Below are 19,096 nucleotides of genomic sequence, written 5' to 3' on the forward strand. Positions count from 1 at the left end.
ATAGAACATTACACCCCACAACAGCAGGATACACCTTTTTCTCAAGTGCTCATGGATCATTCTCAAGGATAGACCACATGCTGGGTCACAAAGCAAGTCTCAATAAATTTTAAAAGATTGAAATCACACAAAACACTTTCTCAGATCATAAAGGAATGAAGTTGGAAATCAATAATGGGCAGAGTGCCAGAAAGTTCACAAATATGTAGAGGCACAACAACACACTCTCAAACAACCACTGGGTCAAGGAAGAAATTACAAGAGAAATCAGTAAATATCTCGAGGCAAATGAAAATGAAAACACAACATATCAAAACTTATGGGATGCAGCAAAGACAGTGCTAAGAGGGAAATTTACTGCCCTAAATGCCTATATCAAAAAAGAAGAAAGAGCAAAAACTCAGGAATTAACTGTCCACTTGGAAGAAGTAGAGAAAGAACAGCAAAACTAACCATAAAGCAAGCAAAAGGAAAGAGATAACAAAGATTAGAGCAGAAATAAATGAAATTGAGAACATGAAAACAATTGAGAAAATCAACAAAACCAGGAGCTGGTTCTATGAGAAAATCACTAAGATTGATGGACCCTTAGCAAGACTGACAAAAAGAAGAAGAGAGAGGATGCAAATAAATAAGATCAGAAATGGAAGAGGAGACATAACCACTGACCCCACAGAAATAAAGGAAGTAATGACAGGATACTATGAACAACTTTATGCGAATAAATACAAAAATGCAGGTGAAATGGTAAACTTTCTAGAAAGGCATGAACAACCAACTTTGACTTCGAGAAGAAAAAGACAACCTCAACAAACCAATCATTAGTAAAGAATTTGAATCAGTCATTAAGAATCTCCCCCAAAAGAAAAGTCCAGGGCCAGACCAGATGGCTTCACAGGTGAATTCTACCAAACATTCCAGAAAGAATTAGTACCAATCCTGCTCAAACTCTTCAAAAAAATTGAAGAGGAGGGAAAGCTACCTAACTCATTCTAGAAAGCCAACATCACCCTAATACCAAAGCCAGACAAAGATATTACAAAACAAGAAAACTACCGACCAATTTCTCTAATGAATATAGATGCAAAAATCCTCAACAAAACTCTAGCAATTTGAATACAGCAACACATTAAAAGAATTATACATCATGACCAAGTAAGATTCATCCCAGATATGCAAGGATGCTTCAACATAAGAAAATCAAGTAATGTAATACACCATATCAACAAATCAAAGCAGAAAAATCACATGATCATCTCAATTGATGCGGAAAAGGCCGTTGACAAAATTCAACATCCTTTCCTGCTGAAAACACTTCAAAGGATAGGAATAGAAGGGAAGCTACTCAAAATTATAAAGGGACTACATGAAAAACCCACAACTAATATCATCCTCAATAGCGAAAAACTGAAAACTTTCCCCCTAAGATCAGGAACAAGACAAGGATGTCACTATCATCACTGTTATTCAACAGTGTGTTGGAAGTTCTAGCCAGAGCAATTAGACAAGAAAAAGAAATACAAGGCATCAAAATTCAAAAGAAAGAAGTAAAACTCTCACTGTTTGCAGATGATATGATACTGTATGTCGAAAACCCTGAAAAATTCACAGCAAAACTACTAGAGCTAATAAATGAGTATAGCAGAGTGGCAGGTTACAAGATCAACACTCAAAAATCTGTAGTGTTTCTATACACTAGTAATGAACAATCTGAGGGGGAAATAGAGAAAAGAATTCCATTTACAATTGTAACCAAAAGAATAAAATATTTAGGAAGAAATTTAACAAAAGAGACAAAAGACCTACGCAAAAAAAACTACAAGAAATTGTTAAAAGAAATCACAGAAGACCTAAACAGAGGGAAGGGCATATTGTGCTCATGGATTAGAGGACTAAATATATTTAAGATGTCAATTCTACCTAAATTGATTTACAGATTCAATGCAATACCTATTAAAATCCCAAAAACTTATTTTTCAGAAATAGAAAAACCAATAACCAAATTTATCTGGAAGGGCAGGGTGCCCTGAATAGCTAAAAGTATCCTGAGAAAAAAAATAAAGTCGGAGGTCTCACGCTACCTGACTTTAAGGCATATTATGAAGCTAATGTGATCAAACAGCATGGTACTGTCATAAAGATAGATATATTGACCTTGGATTCAAAGAGTGTTCAGATATAGACCCTCTCATCTATGGACAGTTGATCTTTGATAAGGCAATCAAGCCAACTCACCTGGGACAGAACAGTCTCTTCAATAAATGGTGCCTAGAGAACTGGATATCCATATGCAGGAGAATGAAAGAGGACCCATACCGTACACCCTATACAAAAGTTAACTCAAAACGGATCAAAGACCTAAACATTAGATCTAAGACCATAAAACTGCTAGAAGAAAATGTAGGGAAATATCTCGTAAATCTTACACCTGGAGGTGGTTTTATAGACCTTACACCCAAAGCAAGAGCACTGAAGAAAGAAATAAATAAATGGGAACTGCTCAAAATTAAACACTTTTGCTCATCTAAGAACTTCATCAAGAAAGTAAAAAGACTGCCTACACAATGGGAGACAATATCTGGAAATGACATATCAGATAAAGGTCTAGTATCCAGAATTTATAAAGAGATTGTTCAACTTAACAACAAAAAAGACAGCCAACCTAATTACAAAATAGGCAAAAGACTTGAACAGATACTTCTCAGAAGAGGAAATACAAATGGCCAAAAGGCACATGAAGAGATGCTCAACTTCCCTGGCTATTAGAGAATTGCAAATCAAAACCACAATGAGATTATCATCTCACACCCACCAGAATGGCCATTATCAATAAAACAGAAAATGACAAGTGCTGGAGAGGATGTGGAGAAAGAGGCACACTTATCTACTGTTGGTGGGAATATCAAATGATACAACTGCTGTGGAATGCAGTTTGGCGGTTTCTCAAAAAGCTGAATACAGAATTGCCATACAACCCGGCAATATCATTGCTAGGTATCTACTCAGAGGACATGAGGGCAAGGACACAAACGGACATTTGCACACCAATGTTTATAGCAGCATTATTTACAGTTGCAAAGAGATGGAAACAGTCAAACTGTCCATCAACAGATGAGTGGCTAAACAAACTGTGGTATATACATATGATGGAATATTATGCAGCTGTAAGACAGAATAAAGTTATGAAGTATGTAACAATATGGACGGACCTAAGGACATTATGCTGAGTGAGATTAGCCAGAAACAAAAGGACAAATACTGTATGGTCTCACTGATATGAACTGACATTAGTAAATAAACCTGAAGAATTCGTTGGTAATAGAGACCATAAGGAGATAGAAATAGGGTAAGATATTGGGTAATCAGAGCTGAAGGGATACAGATTGTGCAACAGGACTGAATGTAAAAACCCAGAAATGGACAGCACATTAACCCTTTCTTAGGGTTAATACTACCTAACTATAATACAATTATGTTAAAACACTGAATGAAGCTGAATGTGAGAATGATAGAGGGAGGAGGGCTGGGGGCACAAATGTAATCAGAAAGAAAGATAGACGATAAAGATTGAGAAGTATAATCTAGGAATGCCTAGAGTATATAATGATAGTGACTAATTTAAAAAATCTTTTTGCATGAGGAAGAACAAAGGAATGTCATTACTGCAGGGTGCTGAAAATAGATGGTAATTAATATTTTAAAATTTCAACTATGTGTGAGACTAAAGCAAAAAAATGTTTATTTGGTACAAAATTTATATTTTGACTAGTGTATTTCCTAATATGACTTATGCAGACAGCTTAACTGAACAACATAAGTACATGGAACCTTGAGTAGGACATGAGATTTTGTTGGTTTGTGCAGAGTGATGCCCCGATAAATCCCAGAGTGATTTGAACAGTGAATAAAAAAGTATTTGCAAAGTCACCCTTGGGGAATAGTGAGAACGGGGGATAATTCAACTTCCCCAAGTTGAATTATTATGAGAATGAATAATTGTGAGAATTATTGATATTCTCACAAGCAGTGCGGACAACCAAAGCTGTAGGCTGAGCCTTCAATCTTGGGGTTTGTTCATATGAAACTTAACCCCAGGGCAGGCCACGGTGGCTCAGCAGGCAGGAATGCTTGCCTGCGATGCCAGAGGACCCGGGTTTGATGCCCGGTGCCTGCCCATGTTAAAAAAAAAAAACTTAACCCCAAAAAGGATAGGTCAAGCCTACTTAGAATTAGGCCTATGATTCACCCCCAAGAGAACCTCTTTTGTTGCTCATATGTGGCCTCTCTCTCCAGCCAACACAACAAGCGAACTCACCACCCTCCCCCTGTCTACGTGGGACATGACTCCCTGGGGTGTGGACCTTCCTGGCAACATGGGACAGAAATCCTAGAATGAGCTGAGACTCAGCATCAGGGGACAGAGAAAACCTTCTCGACCAAAAGGAGGAAGAGTGAAATGAGACCAAGTGTCAATGGCTGAGAGATTCCAAACAGAATCAAGAGGTTATCCTGGAGGTTATTCTTACGCATTAAGTAGATATCACCTTGTTATTCAAGATGTAATGGAGAGGCCAGAGGGAAGTTCCTGAAAATGTAGAGCTGTATTCCAGTAGCCATGTTTCTTGAAGATGATTGTATAATGATATAGCTTTCACAATGTGACTGTGTGATTGTGAAAACCTTGTGTCTGATACTCCTTTTATCTACCTTGTCAACAGATGAGTAGAACATATGGAATAAAAATAAATAATAGGAGGAACAAATGTTAAAATAAATTTAGTTTGAAATGCTAGTGATCAATGAAAAGGAGGGGTCAGGGGTATGGTATGCATAAATTTTTTTTTCTGTTTTCATTTTATTTCTTTTTCTGAATAGATGCATATGTTCCAACAAATGATCATGATGATGAATATGCAACTACGTGATGATATTGTGAATTACTGATTATATATGTACAACGGAATGATCAAAATAGGAATATTTGTGTTTATTTGGTGTTTTTTTTGGTATTTAAAAAAATAAAATTTAAAAATTTAAAAAAAATAAAAGGAACCAACACACATGAACATTCCTATGAGAGAAGAATTAATACATAATATAGGAGAGAGAGAAATGAAGGCTGACTTCCCACTGAAAAACCCTGGTTTTATATGTTTGTTTCCTTCTTTCTTTGTTTTAAAACAGTAACAGGATCAGAGTAGGCAGAAGCAACAGTTTTTTATTTTTATTTATTTATTTTTTGCAAGGGCAGGTACCAGGAATCAAACCCAGGTCTCCAGCATGGCAGGCAAGAACTCTGCCTGCTGAGCCATGGTAGCTCGTCCAACAATTTGTTTTTTAAAAAAGATGAATTTTGTTTTAGACAAAAGAGTTCAAAAGAGTCAAGAAAGTTTATGATAGTAAGCTCTACTATCCCAGAGAGAAATGGCAGATATGAGAATTTCATATTTCAAAATCATTTTCTAAAACTAAAGTTTCACTTACCTAGTATCCCTACCTCATATACACTGCCAAATTACTCAATTAGAAATCTCAGAAAAGGTTAAAATACCTAAAAAATAATAGCTAAGGATTGCAAGGCCACAAAATGAGAAACATTCTTAAACTCAGTGTTACAGTGTATAGCTCTAAAACAGTGGTTTTCAGAATGTAATCTGTGGAATCCTCCATGAAGGTGCATCAGAAGTTTCTCAAGTTTTCCCCTCATTTATGTTTATTTTTAAAACTTTTGAAATGAAAAATATTATACACCAGTATTGAGTATGTTTGAAAACACTAATAATGCATTAACTTGTGTTCTCCAGTTAATTAGACCCCCAACAGAACTCAAAATAAGGTCTCTCCCACCACCTCTGTAGACTTTTGTAAGGTTCTGGTTAAATCAAGACTTCAGTCCCAAACTGGCCTTTTGCTTTCCCTCAGTTTTTCCCATTATCATTCACGCCAAACTGCATTACAGTTTACAGTTCTGAGCTGCTAACACTGGAAATCTTTCTCTGGGTGTGCTGGTTTGAAAGGAAGTATGCCCCCTAGAAAATCCATGTTTTAACCAAAACCCCATTTCATGAAGGTAGAATAATCCCTGTTCAATACTGTATGTTTGAAACTGATTGGATCATCTCCCTGGATGATGTAATTTAGTCAAGAGTGGTTGTTAAACTGGATTAGGTGACATGTCTCCACCCATTTGGGTGGGTCTTGATTGGTTTACTGGAGTCCTATAAAAGAGGAAACGTTTTGGAGAATGAGAGATTCAGAAAGAGCAGAGAATGCTGCAGTACCACGAGCAGAGTACACCAGCTAGAGATCTTTGGAGCTGAAGAAGGAAAACGCCTCCCAGGGAGCTTCATGAAACAGGAAGCCAGGAGAAGCTAGCAGATGACACCGTGTTCACCTTATGCCCTTCCAGATGAGAGAGGAACAGTGCCTTCTCACTACAGAGAGACCCTGAATTTCCTCGGCCTTCTTAAAGCAAGGTATCTTTACCCGGATGCCTTTGATTGGACATTTCTATAGGCTTGTTTTCATTGGGTATTTTCTCAGCCTTAGAACTATAAACTAGCAACTTATTAAATTCCCCTTGTTAAAAGCCATTCCGTTTCTGGTGTATTTAGCATTCTGGCAGCTAGCAAACTAGAACACTGGGTGAACTGGGATTTATATAATACTAGGCGAGCAAAATGAATATAGGTATAAACTAGTTACTTAGGTTGATTTCACTGACTGCCACCCCAAAATTCCTGATATTTTTTCACTTATCAAAATCACTTTATTGCTCTTATTAGTTAAGTTTATACATATACATAAACTTGAAATTATGCCACTTTAAATACAAAATATCCTTTTTCAGTTATACATATTGGATTTCATATAAGATTTCATTTTGCTCAGCTTTGGAATTTTGAAAGCCACTCTTCTAAAATACTAGGACAAAAGGAGTATGGGTAGAGGACACAGGGTGAACTTGAAGTCAAAAGTCATGGGTTAATTCTGTAATAAAGAGTCTGTGTCAACTTCCGGGTCAAGATGGCAGCTTAACAACGTGCGCATTTTAGTTCGTCCTCCAGAACAACTACTAAATAACCAGAAACAGTACAGAACAGCTCCTGGGGCCACGTAAGTGACCAGACACACAGCGTACCCCAGTCTGGACCAGCTGGACTGGCTGCGAGCACCCCCCAGAACCGTGAGTTCCGGCCGGTGCCCCTCCCCCACAGGCCACTTCCCAGAGGGGAAAGAAAAGGACTTTACCAGCAGCAGGGACTGGGCACAATCAAATTCCAATTGTGGAACTAATTAACAAATTCTGACTGCTAAAAATAGGCCCCCAGCTTAGGTGAACCTGATCAAAGCAGAGGTTGCTCATTTTTGCCCTGGCGCCAAGGGGGCAGGACTGACAGAAAAAGGGGGAAAAAAAAAAAAGAAGGAAACAGAGGTTTTTGTGGCTGTGTATCTACAAAGGCTTGACTGCCTCTGGATACAGTGGCAAGACTTTTCAGGCTGCAACTGCCCCAGGCAGAGGCAGAAGTGAGCTCTTTTGGGGGCTTATCTGGAGACTGTGCCTTCCCCAGGGAAGGGGTGAAGCCCCATCCAGGTGGAATCCCTCCATCAAGGAATTCAGACACCAGGGCTTGGTAATTTGAAGCCATTAAAACCAGCCTACAACCTCTCCTCTGTCTCCACCACACCCCCAGCAGGGAGAGTCTGCCAAAATTAAAGGTACCACATCATCTTATGCTGGTGGAACTGGCAGTTAGACAAGTGCCACATATTGGGCAGGATAAGAAAAACAGAGTCCAGAGTCTTCACAGGAAAGTCTTTCAACCTGCTGGGTCTCACCCTCAGGGAAAACCGACGCAGGTGACTCTTTCCTCCTGATAGGTGGTGTTCTAGTTTGCTAGCTGCCGGAATGCAACACACCAGAGACGGATTGGCTTTTAATAAAAGGGGATTTTATTTTGTTGGTTCTTCAGAGGAAAGGCAGCTAACTTTCCACTGAGGCTCTTTTCTTACGTGGAAGGCACAGGATGGTCTCTGCTGGTCTTCTCTCCAGGCCCCTGGGTTCCAACAACTTTCCCCGGGGTGATTTCTTTCTCCACCTCCAAGGGCCCGGGCTGAGCTGCAAGTGCTGAGATGAGGAATGCCAAGCTGCTAGACTGTGCTACATTGCGTTCTCTCATTTAAGCACAAGCCAATTAAGTTAAACGTCACTCATTGCAGCAGACACGCCTCCTAGCCGACTGCAGATGTAATTAGCAACAGATGAGATGCACCTACCATTGGCTCATGTCCACAGCAACAGAACTAGGTGCTTTCACCTGGCCAAGTTGACAACTGAATCTAACTACCACAGGTGGCCAGTTTGGTCCGGGAAAATCTGGCTGGGGTATATAATATCTAAGTAGACCCTCCTAAGTGTCTGTGGGGGGGAAAGGCACCATACAAGCAGGGCAAGAAACAAGAAAACAAGAACTGAAAAATTCTCCTCTGTTAAACAAAACTTAAGCTAAAGGTCCAGATAAAGCTGAACGGAATGTCAAAGAACAGATAGACAACAAATTCATCCAGCAAGAAAACCCTAGGTAAAAGAAGTGAAAACAATCTCCAGAATAAACTAATTAAGGTAATTAAATGCCTAGACACCAGCAAAAAATAACAAATCACACTAGGAAAATTGAAGATATGGCCCAGTCAAAGGAACAAACCAACAATTCAAATGATGTACAGGAGCTGAAACAATTAATTCAGAATGTACGAACAGACATGGAAAACCTCATCAAAAACCAAATCAATGAATTAGGGGAGGATATAAAGAAGGCAAGGAAAGAACAAAAAGAAGAAACTGAAAGTCTGAAAAAACAAATCACAGAACTTATGGGAATGAAAGACACAGGAGAAGAGATGAAAAAAAACAATGGAAACCTACAATGGTAGATTTCGAGAGACAGAACATAGAATTTCTGAACTGGAGGACGGAACATCTGAAATCCGACAAGAAACAGAAACTATAGGGGAAAAAAATGGAAAAATATGAGCAGGGACTCAGGGAATTGAAAGGCAATATGAAGCACACGAATATATATGTTGTAGGTGTCCCAGAAGGAGAAGAGAAGGGAAAAGGAGGAGAAAAACTAATGGAGGAAATTATCACTGAAAATTTCCCAACTCTTATGAAAGACTTAAAATTACAGATCGAAGAAGTGCAGTGTACCCCAAAGAGAATAGATCCAAACAGACATACTCCAAGACATTTAATAATCAGAATGTCAGAGGTCAAAGAGAAAGAGAAGATCTTGAAAGCAGCAAGAGAAAAGCAATCCATCACATTCAAGGGAAGCCCAATAAGACTATGTGCAGATCTCTCAGCAGAAACCATGGAGGCGAGAAGACAGTGGGATAATATATTTAAATTATTAAAAGAGAAAAACTGCCAACCAAGAACTCTATATCCAGCAAAACTGCCCTTCAAAAATGAGGGAGAAATTAAAACATTTTCAGACAAAAAATCACTGAGAGAATTTGTGACCAAGAGACCAGCTCTGCAAGAAATACTAAATGGAACACTAGAGACAGATATGAAGACAGAAGAGAGAGGTGTGGAGAAGAGTGTAGAAAGGAAGACTATGAGTAAAGGTAAAAAGAAGGAAAATTAGATATGACACATAAAATCCAGAAGGCAAAATAGTAGAAGAAAGTACTATCCATGCAATAATAACACCGAATGTTAATGGATTAAACTCTCCAATCAAAAGACATAGTGTGGCAGAATGGATTAAAAAACAGGACCCATCTATATGCTGTCTCTACTCAAAGGACACGAGGCCAAAGACACAAATGGACATTTACACACCAATGTTTATAGCAGCATTATTAACAATTACCAAGAGATGGAAACAGCCAAAATATTCATCAACACACAGTTGATTAAACAAACTGTGACATTTACATAAGATGGAATATTATGCAGCTGTAAGACAGAATAAAGTTATGAAGTATGTAACAACATGAATGGACCTTAAGGACATTATGCTGAGTGTGATTAGCCAGAAACAAAAGGACAAATACTGTATGGTCTCACTGATATGAATTGACATTAGTGAATAAACTTGGAATATTTCCTTGGTAACAGAGACCATTAGGAGATAGAAATAGGGTAAGATATTGGGTAATTGGAGCTGAAGGGATACAGATTGTGCAACAGGACTAAATATAAAAACTCAGAAATGGATAGCACAATATTACCTAACTGTAATACAATTATGTTAAAACACTGAATGAAGCTGCATATGAGAATGATAGAGGGAGGAGGGCTGGGGCATAAATGAAATCACAAAGAAAGATAGATGATAAAGATTGAGATGGTGTAATCTAGGAATGCCTAGAGTACATAATGATAGTGACTAAATGTACAAATTTAAAAAACGTTTTTGCATGAGGAAGAACAAAAGAATGTCATTATTGCAGTGTGCTGAAAATAGATGGTAATTAATATTTTAAAATTTCAACTAATGTGTGAGACTAAAGCAAAAAATGTTTATTTGGTACAAATCTATACTTTGACTAGTGCATTTCCTAATACAATTTATGTAGATAGTTGCTTGAACACCTTAAGTACATTGAACTTTGTATAGGACATGAGATTTTGCTGGTTTGTCCAGGTGATGCCCTGATGAATCCCAGAGTGATTTGATCAGTGAGTGGAAAAGTATTTGCAAATTCCCCTTCAGGGAATGGTGAGAACGGGGGAAAACTCAACTTCCCCAAGTTGAATTCTTGATATTCTCACAAGCAGTGTGGACAACCAAAGCTATAGGCTGAACCCCCAGTCTTGGGGGTTGTTCATATGAAACTTAACCCCACAGGGGATAGGTCAAGCCTGCTTAAAATTAAGCCTATGAGTCACCCCCAAGAGAACCTCTTTTGTTGCTCAGATGTGGCCTCTCTCTCCAGCCAACACAGCAAGCAGACTCACCACCCTCCTCCTGTCCACGTGGGACATGACTACCAGGGGTGTGGATCTTCCAGGCAGCGTGGGACAGAAATCCCAGAATGAGCTGAGATTCAGCATCAAGGGATTGAGAAAAACTCTAGAATGAGCTGAGACCCAGCATCAAGGGATTGAGAAAAACTTCTCGACCAAAAGGGGGAAAAGTGAAACGAGACAAAGTATCAATGGCTGAGAGATTCCAAACAGAGTCGAGAGGTTATCCTGGAGGTTATTCTTATGCATTAAGTAGATATCACCTTGTTATCCAAGATGTAATTTTGAGGCTGGAGGGAACTGCCTGAAAATGTAGAGCTGTGTTCCAGTAGCCATGTTTCTTGAGGATGATTGTACAATGATATAGCTTTCACAATGTGACTGTGTGATTGTGAAAACCTTGTGTCTGATGCTCCTTTTATCTACCTTGTCAACAGATGAGAGGAACATATGGAATAAAAATAAATAATAGGGGGAACAAATGTTAAAATAGATTTAGTTTGAAATGCTAGTGATCAGTGAAAGGGATTAGTAAGGGGTATGGCCTGTGAAATTTTTTTTTTCTGTTTGTTACATTTTTCTGTTGTCTTTTTATTTCTTTTTCTGAATTGATGCTAATGTTCTGGGAAATGATCATGATGATGAATATGCAACTATGTGATGATATTGTGAATTGCTAAGTGTATGTATTGGGAATGTTTGTGTTTCTTGTAATTTTTTTTAATTAATAAAAAATTTAAAAAAAAAAAGAATCTGTGTCCATTTTTTCATGTCTGACTGATGGCAGTTTTAAATCCTCATGCTGGCTCCCTTTTTCCTTTCTGTCCCTTATCCACGCAAAGCTATAATGAAACGTGGGTACTTCCTACTTTGGTGCTGATGAGAGACCTAAACCATGCAAGCTCCTGCACATGCCACAAGAAAGTTCACCCCAACCCATCCCCTGCCCCTGACCAACTACAATAAAATTCCAAGCCAGTCTACTTTCTCCGTCAAGCCATTTAGGGCTTGTTTAAGAGGTCTTCCCTACTCTCCCCAGAGATATCAATATGTAAGTAACAAATCTTTCCATATCCTTTTGGTGTGTGTGTGTGGTATCATCAGTCTCAGCAACCAAACCAAATTCTGGGTGGAAATCCATTCTACCTTTGTAGGATGGCTACACCAATTGGTGCTGTGAGTAGGATGCTGAGAAAATGGCTACCACCACCAAAGTTCTTTCTTCTCTTGCTTTACCTTGCTAACTAGCTATGCGATCTGATGGTAAGCACGAACTCTGAACTGCTGCCTGCTGGCTTACTTGCACTTTGAGTTGTGCTGAGCTACGCTGCACTATAAAGTCCACAGAGTTTCTGTTATAGATTAGCTTACCTAAGTCAGAAGTTTTGATAACTAATTGGTGTTTAGGGAGTGTGTGACAATAGGCTCAGGGGAAAGACTATACCCTGTGACAGATAAGGGTTGTGTATCTCAACCAAGCATTGATCTCCAATCTATAGAGTGCTCAGGGGAAAATGCCCTGTGTGAGATATAGGCCCATATGTAGTCACTTATGAAAGATTTGTCATTAGGGAATAAACAAAAGAAGAGAGAGAAAAGGTAGAATATAAAGCAGTCACTATAAAAGCAGACAGCTCCCCAGGACCCTTAAATACCTCTGCTGCTGCTGCTGCCATCTATGCCTCTGTCACAACAAAGATCCTGATCATCAAGGTCATAGGGACCTCTGTGGCACCTGAAAGGGATTAATTCAAATCTGACTTAAGCTCAGGTCTTTAAACCTTATATAGTAACCACTGCCATGGAGGAAGCCCCAATTTCTGACAATACTGTGGTTCTCTGGTGGAAGAAATTTATAAATGTGAGAAAAGTAGAAAAGACACCCTCCTCCTGAAGTATATTCAGCAACCACCAAAAAAAGTGGGGGATGAGAGAGGAGAGAGACAACCAAACTTGGATATAGGCAGAGGGAACAAAGAAAAAAACTAGAACAAAGGTTACAGTTAGACCCAATTAGAAATCCAAACTTTATTAAAAGAATTTAAATAACAAAAGAAAAAGGGTGTTGATTGGCTTTTGCACCTCTACAATATAGGTTCTGAGTTAACTTCAATATCTGCTGAAATGCATCAACTGGCAAGTCTTCATGAACTTAATAATGGGGCTCAAGTTGTAGTTTACAGCCAAATCTGTCCTGCTCTTTTTTAAACTTAGAAAAAATGCATAGTGCCTCACGGTTGATTACGGCATGACTGATGCTAAGGTTCCACCTATTAAGTCTTCTATATCCAGTATTATTGAAATCTAATCAGCAATTGTTAATACTTTAATATCCTAGATTTGACTAATATATTCTGTTTATGCCTATTTCAACAGCCTTCAGCTATGGTTTGCTTGCACCTCTAAAGAGACAAGATACACCTTGTCTTTGTTGGGGTGCCTCAACAGCCTTGCCATCACAACTTTTACAGGCAAAATCTTAAACTGCATTCAGTCTTCTCCAACAGCACAGGTATTACATTATATTGATGATCTCTTCTTCTAAAGACATTCTTTTGATAAGCTCATGCAGGACATACAAACACTTACAAAAGGACCTCACAAATCGAGGATGAGCCATTGCTTCAAATACAGTGAGTGTACTGCCCACCATCTCAAATAAAATTATTTGGTAAACTGGTAGACCAATGGCTGCTCCATTCCTAACGATATCAAGAAACAACTATTGACCTGGTCAGTACCCATGTTAAAACAAGCCCAACATCTTTTAGGCATTTTTAGATACTGAAGACAACATAGTCCTCATTTACAAATTTTACTTAGGCCCATTTATGCTGTTACTTGCAAATAAGCCCCTATAGCAAAAAGACTCTAGAATCTGTACAAATTGAAATTCAACAAGCGTACCAATTAGTGCCCCCCTCTCCCAACACACAAACATAGAATCCTTCAACGTACAGGGTTGAGCAACCCTCTCTCTTGCATCCTGGAATCTCTGGCCTACCATAATGTCTATATGCTTCTGATTCAAGAAACTGTCCTCCTCAGCCCCATACTATAGAGCAACAAATGTGGGCAGCACACTGGGCTCTCCTGGAAATAGAGGATCTCCCATGACCTTCCATATCCAGCTACCCATTAGGCCTTGAGTCATGAAAGCTCACCATGCAAGCTCAGCCTGGCCACCAAGGCCAGTATACAGCCAAGTCTGGGCCCTCTGGCATATCCTACCACTTACAGAAGGGGGTGACCTCACCTGTCCTCAGTCCCTAGTCAGATGCTGTGGAACCAGAAGAGGTCATTTCTCTCCTTAACCCCTTGGCTACCTGAAGAGTACACTGGGTTCAAATGAGTGAACAGCAATGAGAGTTTATATACTTTATGGACAGTATCATCACCATGATACATGATGGAGCTTTCTGGAGAGCTGGTGCTTTCTGTCTCTTAATTGGGATGTCCCTGATAAAGAACAAGACCCAAGGGTTAGCACGATGGACTGACCTTCAGGCAGTCACATTAGCACTGGATGCTCTGGCGAACAACTGGCACCACCTACACATTTTTTAGACTTTGGGTCACTGTCTTAGGAGTTGAACACGTTGAGGTAAAGAACTCTGGGAAACTCTTGCCTCACAGACACACAAAATACAAATCAAGGTCACACATATCTCTTTAAATATACCAAAGCCATAATACAAGGGGTCACCAAACTACTCCTTATCCCCTTCAGAGTTCCAGTCATTACTATTAGTGACCAATGCACTCATTTCACTTCTCAGAATATGCAATGTTGGGCTTTTGAACAAGACATCCAATGGAAACTTCACCTTCCTACGGACCTTCTTACTGCAGGTCTCACAGAGCACCATAATGGCTTATTTAAGTTCAAACTCAAACGAAAAATGGCACATTTTGGTCATCAAACAGCTTGGGTGAATCGTAATAAGGTGTTTAACTCAATATTTTGGTGTTTGCTGACAACTTTTAAGCTTCACATCTCCTTCCTTTCTGCCCCACACCTGGGCAAGCTGATAAAGTTTGTCTTCTCTCCTTCAGTGTAGGTGGGAGATTTAAACCACACAAGCCCCTGCCCACATACAGGAACCCTCACCCCCACCCCATACCTAGCCACAATTAAAACCCTACATCAGTGTCTTTTCCTTGATCTCTGAAGCTATTTCAGACCTGCTTGGGAAGACTTCCCTGTTCTCCCCCAGGAACATCAATTACAAAGTAATAAAAAGTTTTTCATATTATCTTGGTATGTGTGCAGCACCATCAGTCTCTACATCCAACTCAAACTTGGGTGAGGGTTGGGGAAGTTCATTCTGGTTTTGTAGAGTGGCCACAGTAGATTCAAATAACTTATTAGCTGTGTGGCCATTGGCAAAGTCGCTCAATCTCTTTAGACCTGTTTCTTCTATGCTACATTTGGGTAATAATTTTCTCTAGTCTAGACAATAAACTCTTTGAGGGCACAGGTCTTATCTGTTTTGCTCATCATCTTATCTCAAACACACATTACAAAGAACACAGTTAAATGAATGACTGATAGGGTTCATAAAAATCCATCTTACCCATCTCTTGATGTTTTGATAACCAACTGAGATAATACATTCATTTATTTGTTCCTTCAACAACTATTGAGTGCCTAACCTATGCGTTTTGTAAATTGTAAAATGCTACTCACATAAAAGGCATAGTACTGACTGCAATTCTCTAAAAATAAAATACATACACACAACCAATGTAAAATTATGCAAAATGTAGAAGTAATGAGGACGGTGCTCAAAAATGCAGGTACCCCTTAGAAAAACAAAAGTAGGTTTTCACCCTGAGGATTAATAAGCAAATTTTTGCGTTTTATCACATAAGATATTAAACAAAAACTAATCTAATTAAAATCAAAACTTGGTTGGCAGCACCGTGATTTAAACGAGCTACCTTTCTGCGCCCTTTTATCAAGGGCTGACAGTTAAGGGAGTGAGACCCAATAAACACGATACCGGCTCAGATTATGCGCCACGTGAACTGACTCACTGAAGCTGAGACATCTGAACTAGAACATTTCGGGTCCAATTTCAAGCACTCAAACCCACAGAGATGCAGACTTGGGAACAATCGCCCAGAGGGGAAAGGCTCGAGAAAGCACAGGAAACCGTCTCCTCGGTAACAACTTTCAAAATTACTCCAAAGAACACCAAGAAACAGGAAGAAAGGAATTAATTATAGTAATCTGAGAATGTTCAAACAATAATCGTGAGGAAAACTGCCAGGTAAAGCCAGCGCTCCTTAATCAGCCCCAGCGACTCGCCCTTACCTGGCCGGCAGCCAGAGCACCCTCCATCGCGGCTCCCTCCTCCGCGGCGGAATCGCGCAGGCGCATCCCCGACTCCCACCGCCCGGAGGCCAGCGGCGAGGCCCGCGCTCCGCGCCCCCCGCCCCTCCACGTGCACGGCCGGCGCGCTCCCGGCGCCCCTCCGAGCACCGTCTGGGACCCTACCCGCGCGCTTTGCGCCCTCTGGCTGCCATTGCTAGCCCTTGCCTTTGGCCAATTTAGGAGAATAGCTGTTAGTTAGCCAGGAGGTCAGTCTTTACTAGGGGTCGGGATGAGCCTCTGTCCTTGCCTGCCTCCTAACCTCATACTCCTCTACCTATTAGGAGATAACTTCCAGGTTCGCGTCACAACTCACAAAATAACTTCTCTACTGAATCGCAATGCATATCCTTCCCCAATGTAATAATAAAGCGAATTGCCTGGGAAAGTTTTGTTCCTTCAGAAAAGGAGGCTGTTGAGGGTTGTAAAACCTAGTTCCCAAGAAAACAGCTATAAAGAAAATATCCTAGAACAATTGGGGAAGTTTGACTATGAAGTGTACATTATAATTCGATATTAAGGAATAACTAATGATTTATGAATAAATTTAACGTTATTCATTAATGGATAATCATTAATTATGCAGTTACGTTGGGAAATGTCCTTATTATCAGAAAATTACTGGTGAAATATTTAGGAGTGATCATGATATGTGCAACTTACTTAAATTGGTTAAGCAAAGAGAGAGTTATGGAGCAAAACAGCAAAATGTTAAATTCTGCAATTGGTACAGGGCATACCATTATGCAGTGATTCTTTTACTGTTTCTGTATGAAAATAATTGCAGCGTAAAGTTGGAGAGAAGGGGAGAAGCTGAACCCAGTTCCACCAAAAGTCAGGTAATGTATTTTTAAATATATATTGCATAGGAAAAGTTACTTAATAAGATTATCAATAAAGGACTATTTTCCCTCCTGTGCTGCAAAGATATACATTGTATTTTCCCTGGGTGACTACTAGAATAGGCTGAAGAGTGGTCCCCATTCTGTGAACCAAGAGCCACCCCAACAATCCTACTTTGTATTAAAAGAGTTTATTGTGTCATTTTATTTTAATGTACAAAATGTATGTAGTCATCATTTTCAATTTTTTTTGTATGATGTCTGCTGGGGGTCACATTTGATTGTTTTTCCACGTGAGCATCCCATTATTGCAGCACCATTTGTTGAATTTTGTTTGTTGTTTGTTTTGCTTGTTTGCTTGTTTTGGGGGAAGTACATGGACTGGGAATCGAACCCAGGTCTCCTGCATGGCAGGCAAGAATTCTACCACTGAACTACCCTTGCACCCCCCATCTACAGTAATTTAAAACCATTTTTTAAACTGAAAATTTTGATGGGATGGTATACAGGAAAAAAAAACAATCAGTGCAAACTAGGGTCTGTCATAAACAGTAAATAATATTGTAATATTCTTCCATTGAATGTAACAAAGGCATTATGCCAGAATTAAATGTCAGAAGCTGTATTTGAGGTAGTGGGTACATCAGCATGTCCTGTGGTTCCAGCACTGGTTTTGACGACCGTATTACCATTTTTTTCACCTGAGGGCCATCTCTACCAAGTAGAATATGTTTTTAAGGCTATTAACCAGGGTGGCCTTACATCAATAGCTGTCACAGGGAAAGACTGTGCAGTAATTGTCACACAGACGAAACTGCATGACAAATTATTGGATTCCAGCACAGTGACTCACTTATTCAAGATAACCGAAAACATTTCCTGCGTGATGATTGGAATGACAGCTGAAGCAGATCCCAGGTACAGAGGGCACGCCCTGAAGCAGCTATCTGGAAATACAAGTGTGCTGTGAGATTTCTGTGGACATGCTATGTAAATGAACTGCAGGTATTTCCCAGGTCTGCATCCAACAGGCTGAAATGAGGCCTCTTGGTTGTTGTATGATTTTAGCAGGTATAGATGAAGAACGAGGTCCTCAGGTGTACAAGTGTGATGCTGCAGGTAACGACTGTGCGTTTAAAGCCACTGCAGCGGAAGGGAAGCAAACGGAGTCAGCCACTTTCGTGAAGAAGAAATTTGATTGGACATTTGAACAGACCGTGGAAACTGCAATTACATGCCTGTCTACTGTTCTATCAATTCATTTCAAACCTTCAGAAATGGAAGTTGGGGTAGTTAATGTTGAAAATCCTAAATTCAGGATTCTTAGAGAAGCAGAGATTGATGCTTACCTTGTTGCTGTAGCAGAGAGGTATCAGAGAGACAAACATTGTAATTGGTTTACCAAATCCGATGATGCCACTTGCCTACGGGTTTCGTAAAAATAAACCAATACTAGGGAGACCCCTAGTTCAAAAAAGGAACCTCTCCCACTCCTCCTACTCCTGAAGTGATCAGGACTCTGTATAAATAAAAACTGCTTTTGAAAATAAATTTTTAAAAAACTGAAACTAAACATCAATAAGCAGGGGATTTGGGGAACAGATATGGGATTCTTTGCAGAAGAAAAGGAAATGTCCTCGTACAGATTGTAGTACTGAAGACATGGCTATGTGATGATATCAGGAGCCATTGATTTTTTTACTTATGCTGGGCTGTGTAATGTGTGAATAAAACTGTTTAAAATGAACAGAGAGAACGACTGCTGGAGAACATGTGGAGAGAGAGATATACCTATTCACCGTTGATAGAGAAGTAGAGAGGTGCAGTCCCTCTGGAGGGCAGTGTGGTGACTCCACAAGAGGCTGGGGTGGGATTTCCTGCCATATGATCTTGCAA

At 39.6% G+C, this 19,096-nt stretch overlaps 1 protein-coding gene and 1 pseudogene across 6 annotated transcripts in view; one reads left to right on the forward strand and one right to left on the reverse strand.

Moving 5' to 3' along the window:
* The window catches only part of GRAMD1C (GRAM domain containing 1C), a 145,468-nt gene extending 129,075 nt beyond the window's left edge, over window positions 1-16,393 (reverse strand). For 5 of the 6 annotated variants that reach the window (XR_013158527.1, XM_077118337.1, XM_077118333.1 and 2 more), the window contains exon 1: window positions 16,302-16,393. Coding sequence is in view for 5 of the 6 variants with exons in the window: in XM_077118337.1 (XP_076974452.1) it covers window positions 16,302-16,367 (66 nt within the window). In the remaining variant the exon portion in view is untranslated. Of the gene's footprint in view, window positions 1-12,636; window positions 12,717-16,301 lie in introns of all 6 variants that reach the window. The other variant, XM_077118334.1, reaches the window with a different exon arrangement.
* A 1,455-nt stretch (window positions 16,394-17,848) lies between these two features.
* LOC143647621 (proteasome subunit alpha type-6 pseudogene) lies at window positions 17,849-18,639 on the forward strand (annotated as a pseudogene).
* Window positions 18,640-19,096: the final 457 nt, after the last annotated feature.

Source organism: Tamandua tetradactyla, chromosome 10 (assembly GCF_023851605.1).
Source record: "Tamandua tetradactyla isolate mTamTet1 chromosome 10, mTamTet1.pri, whole genome shotgun sequence".
NCBI lineage: Eukaryota > Metazoa > Chordata > Mammalia > Pilosa > Myrmecophagidae > Tamandua > Tamandua tetradactyla.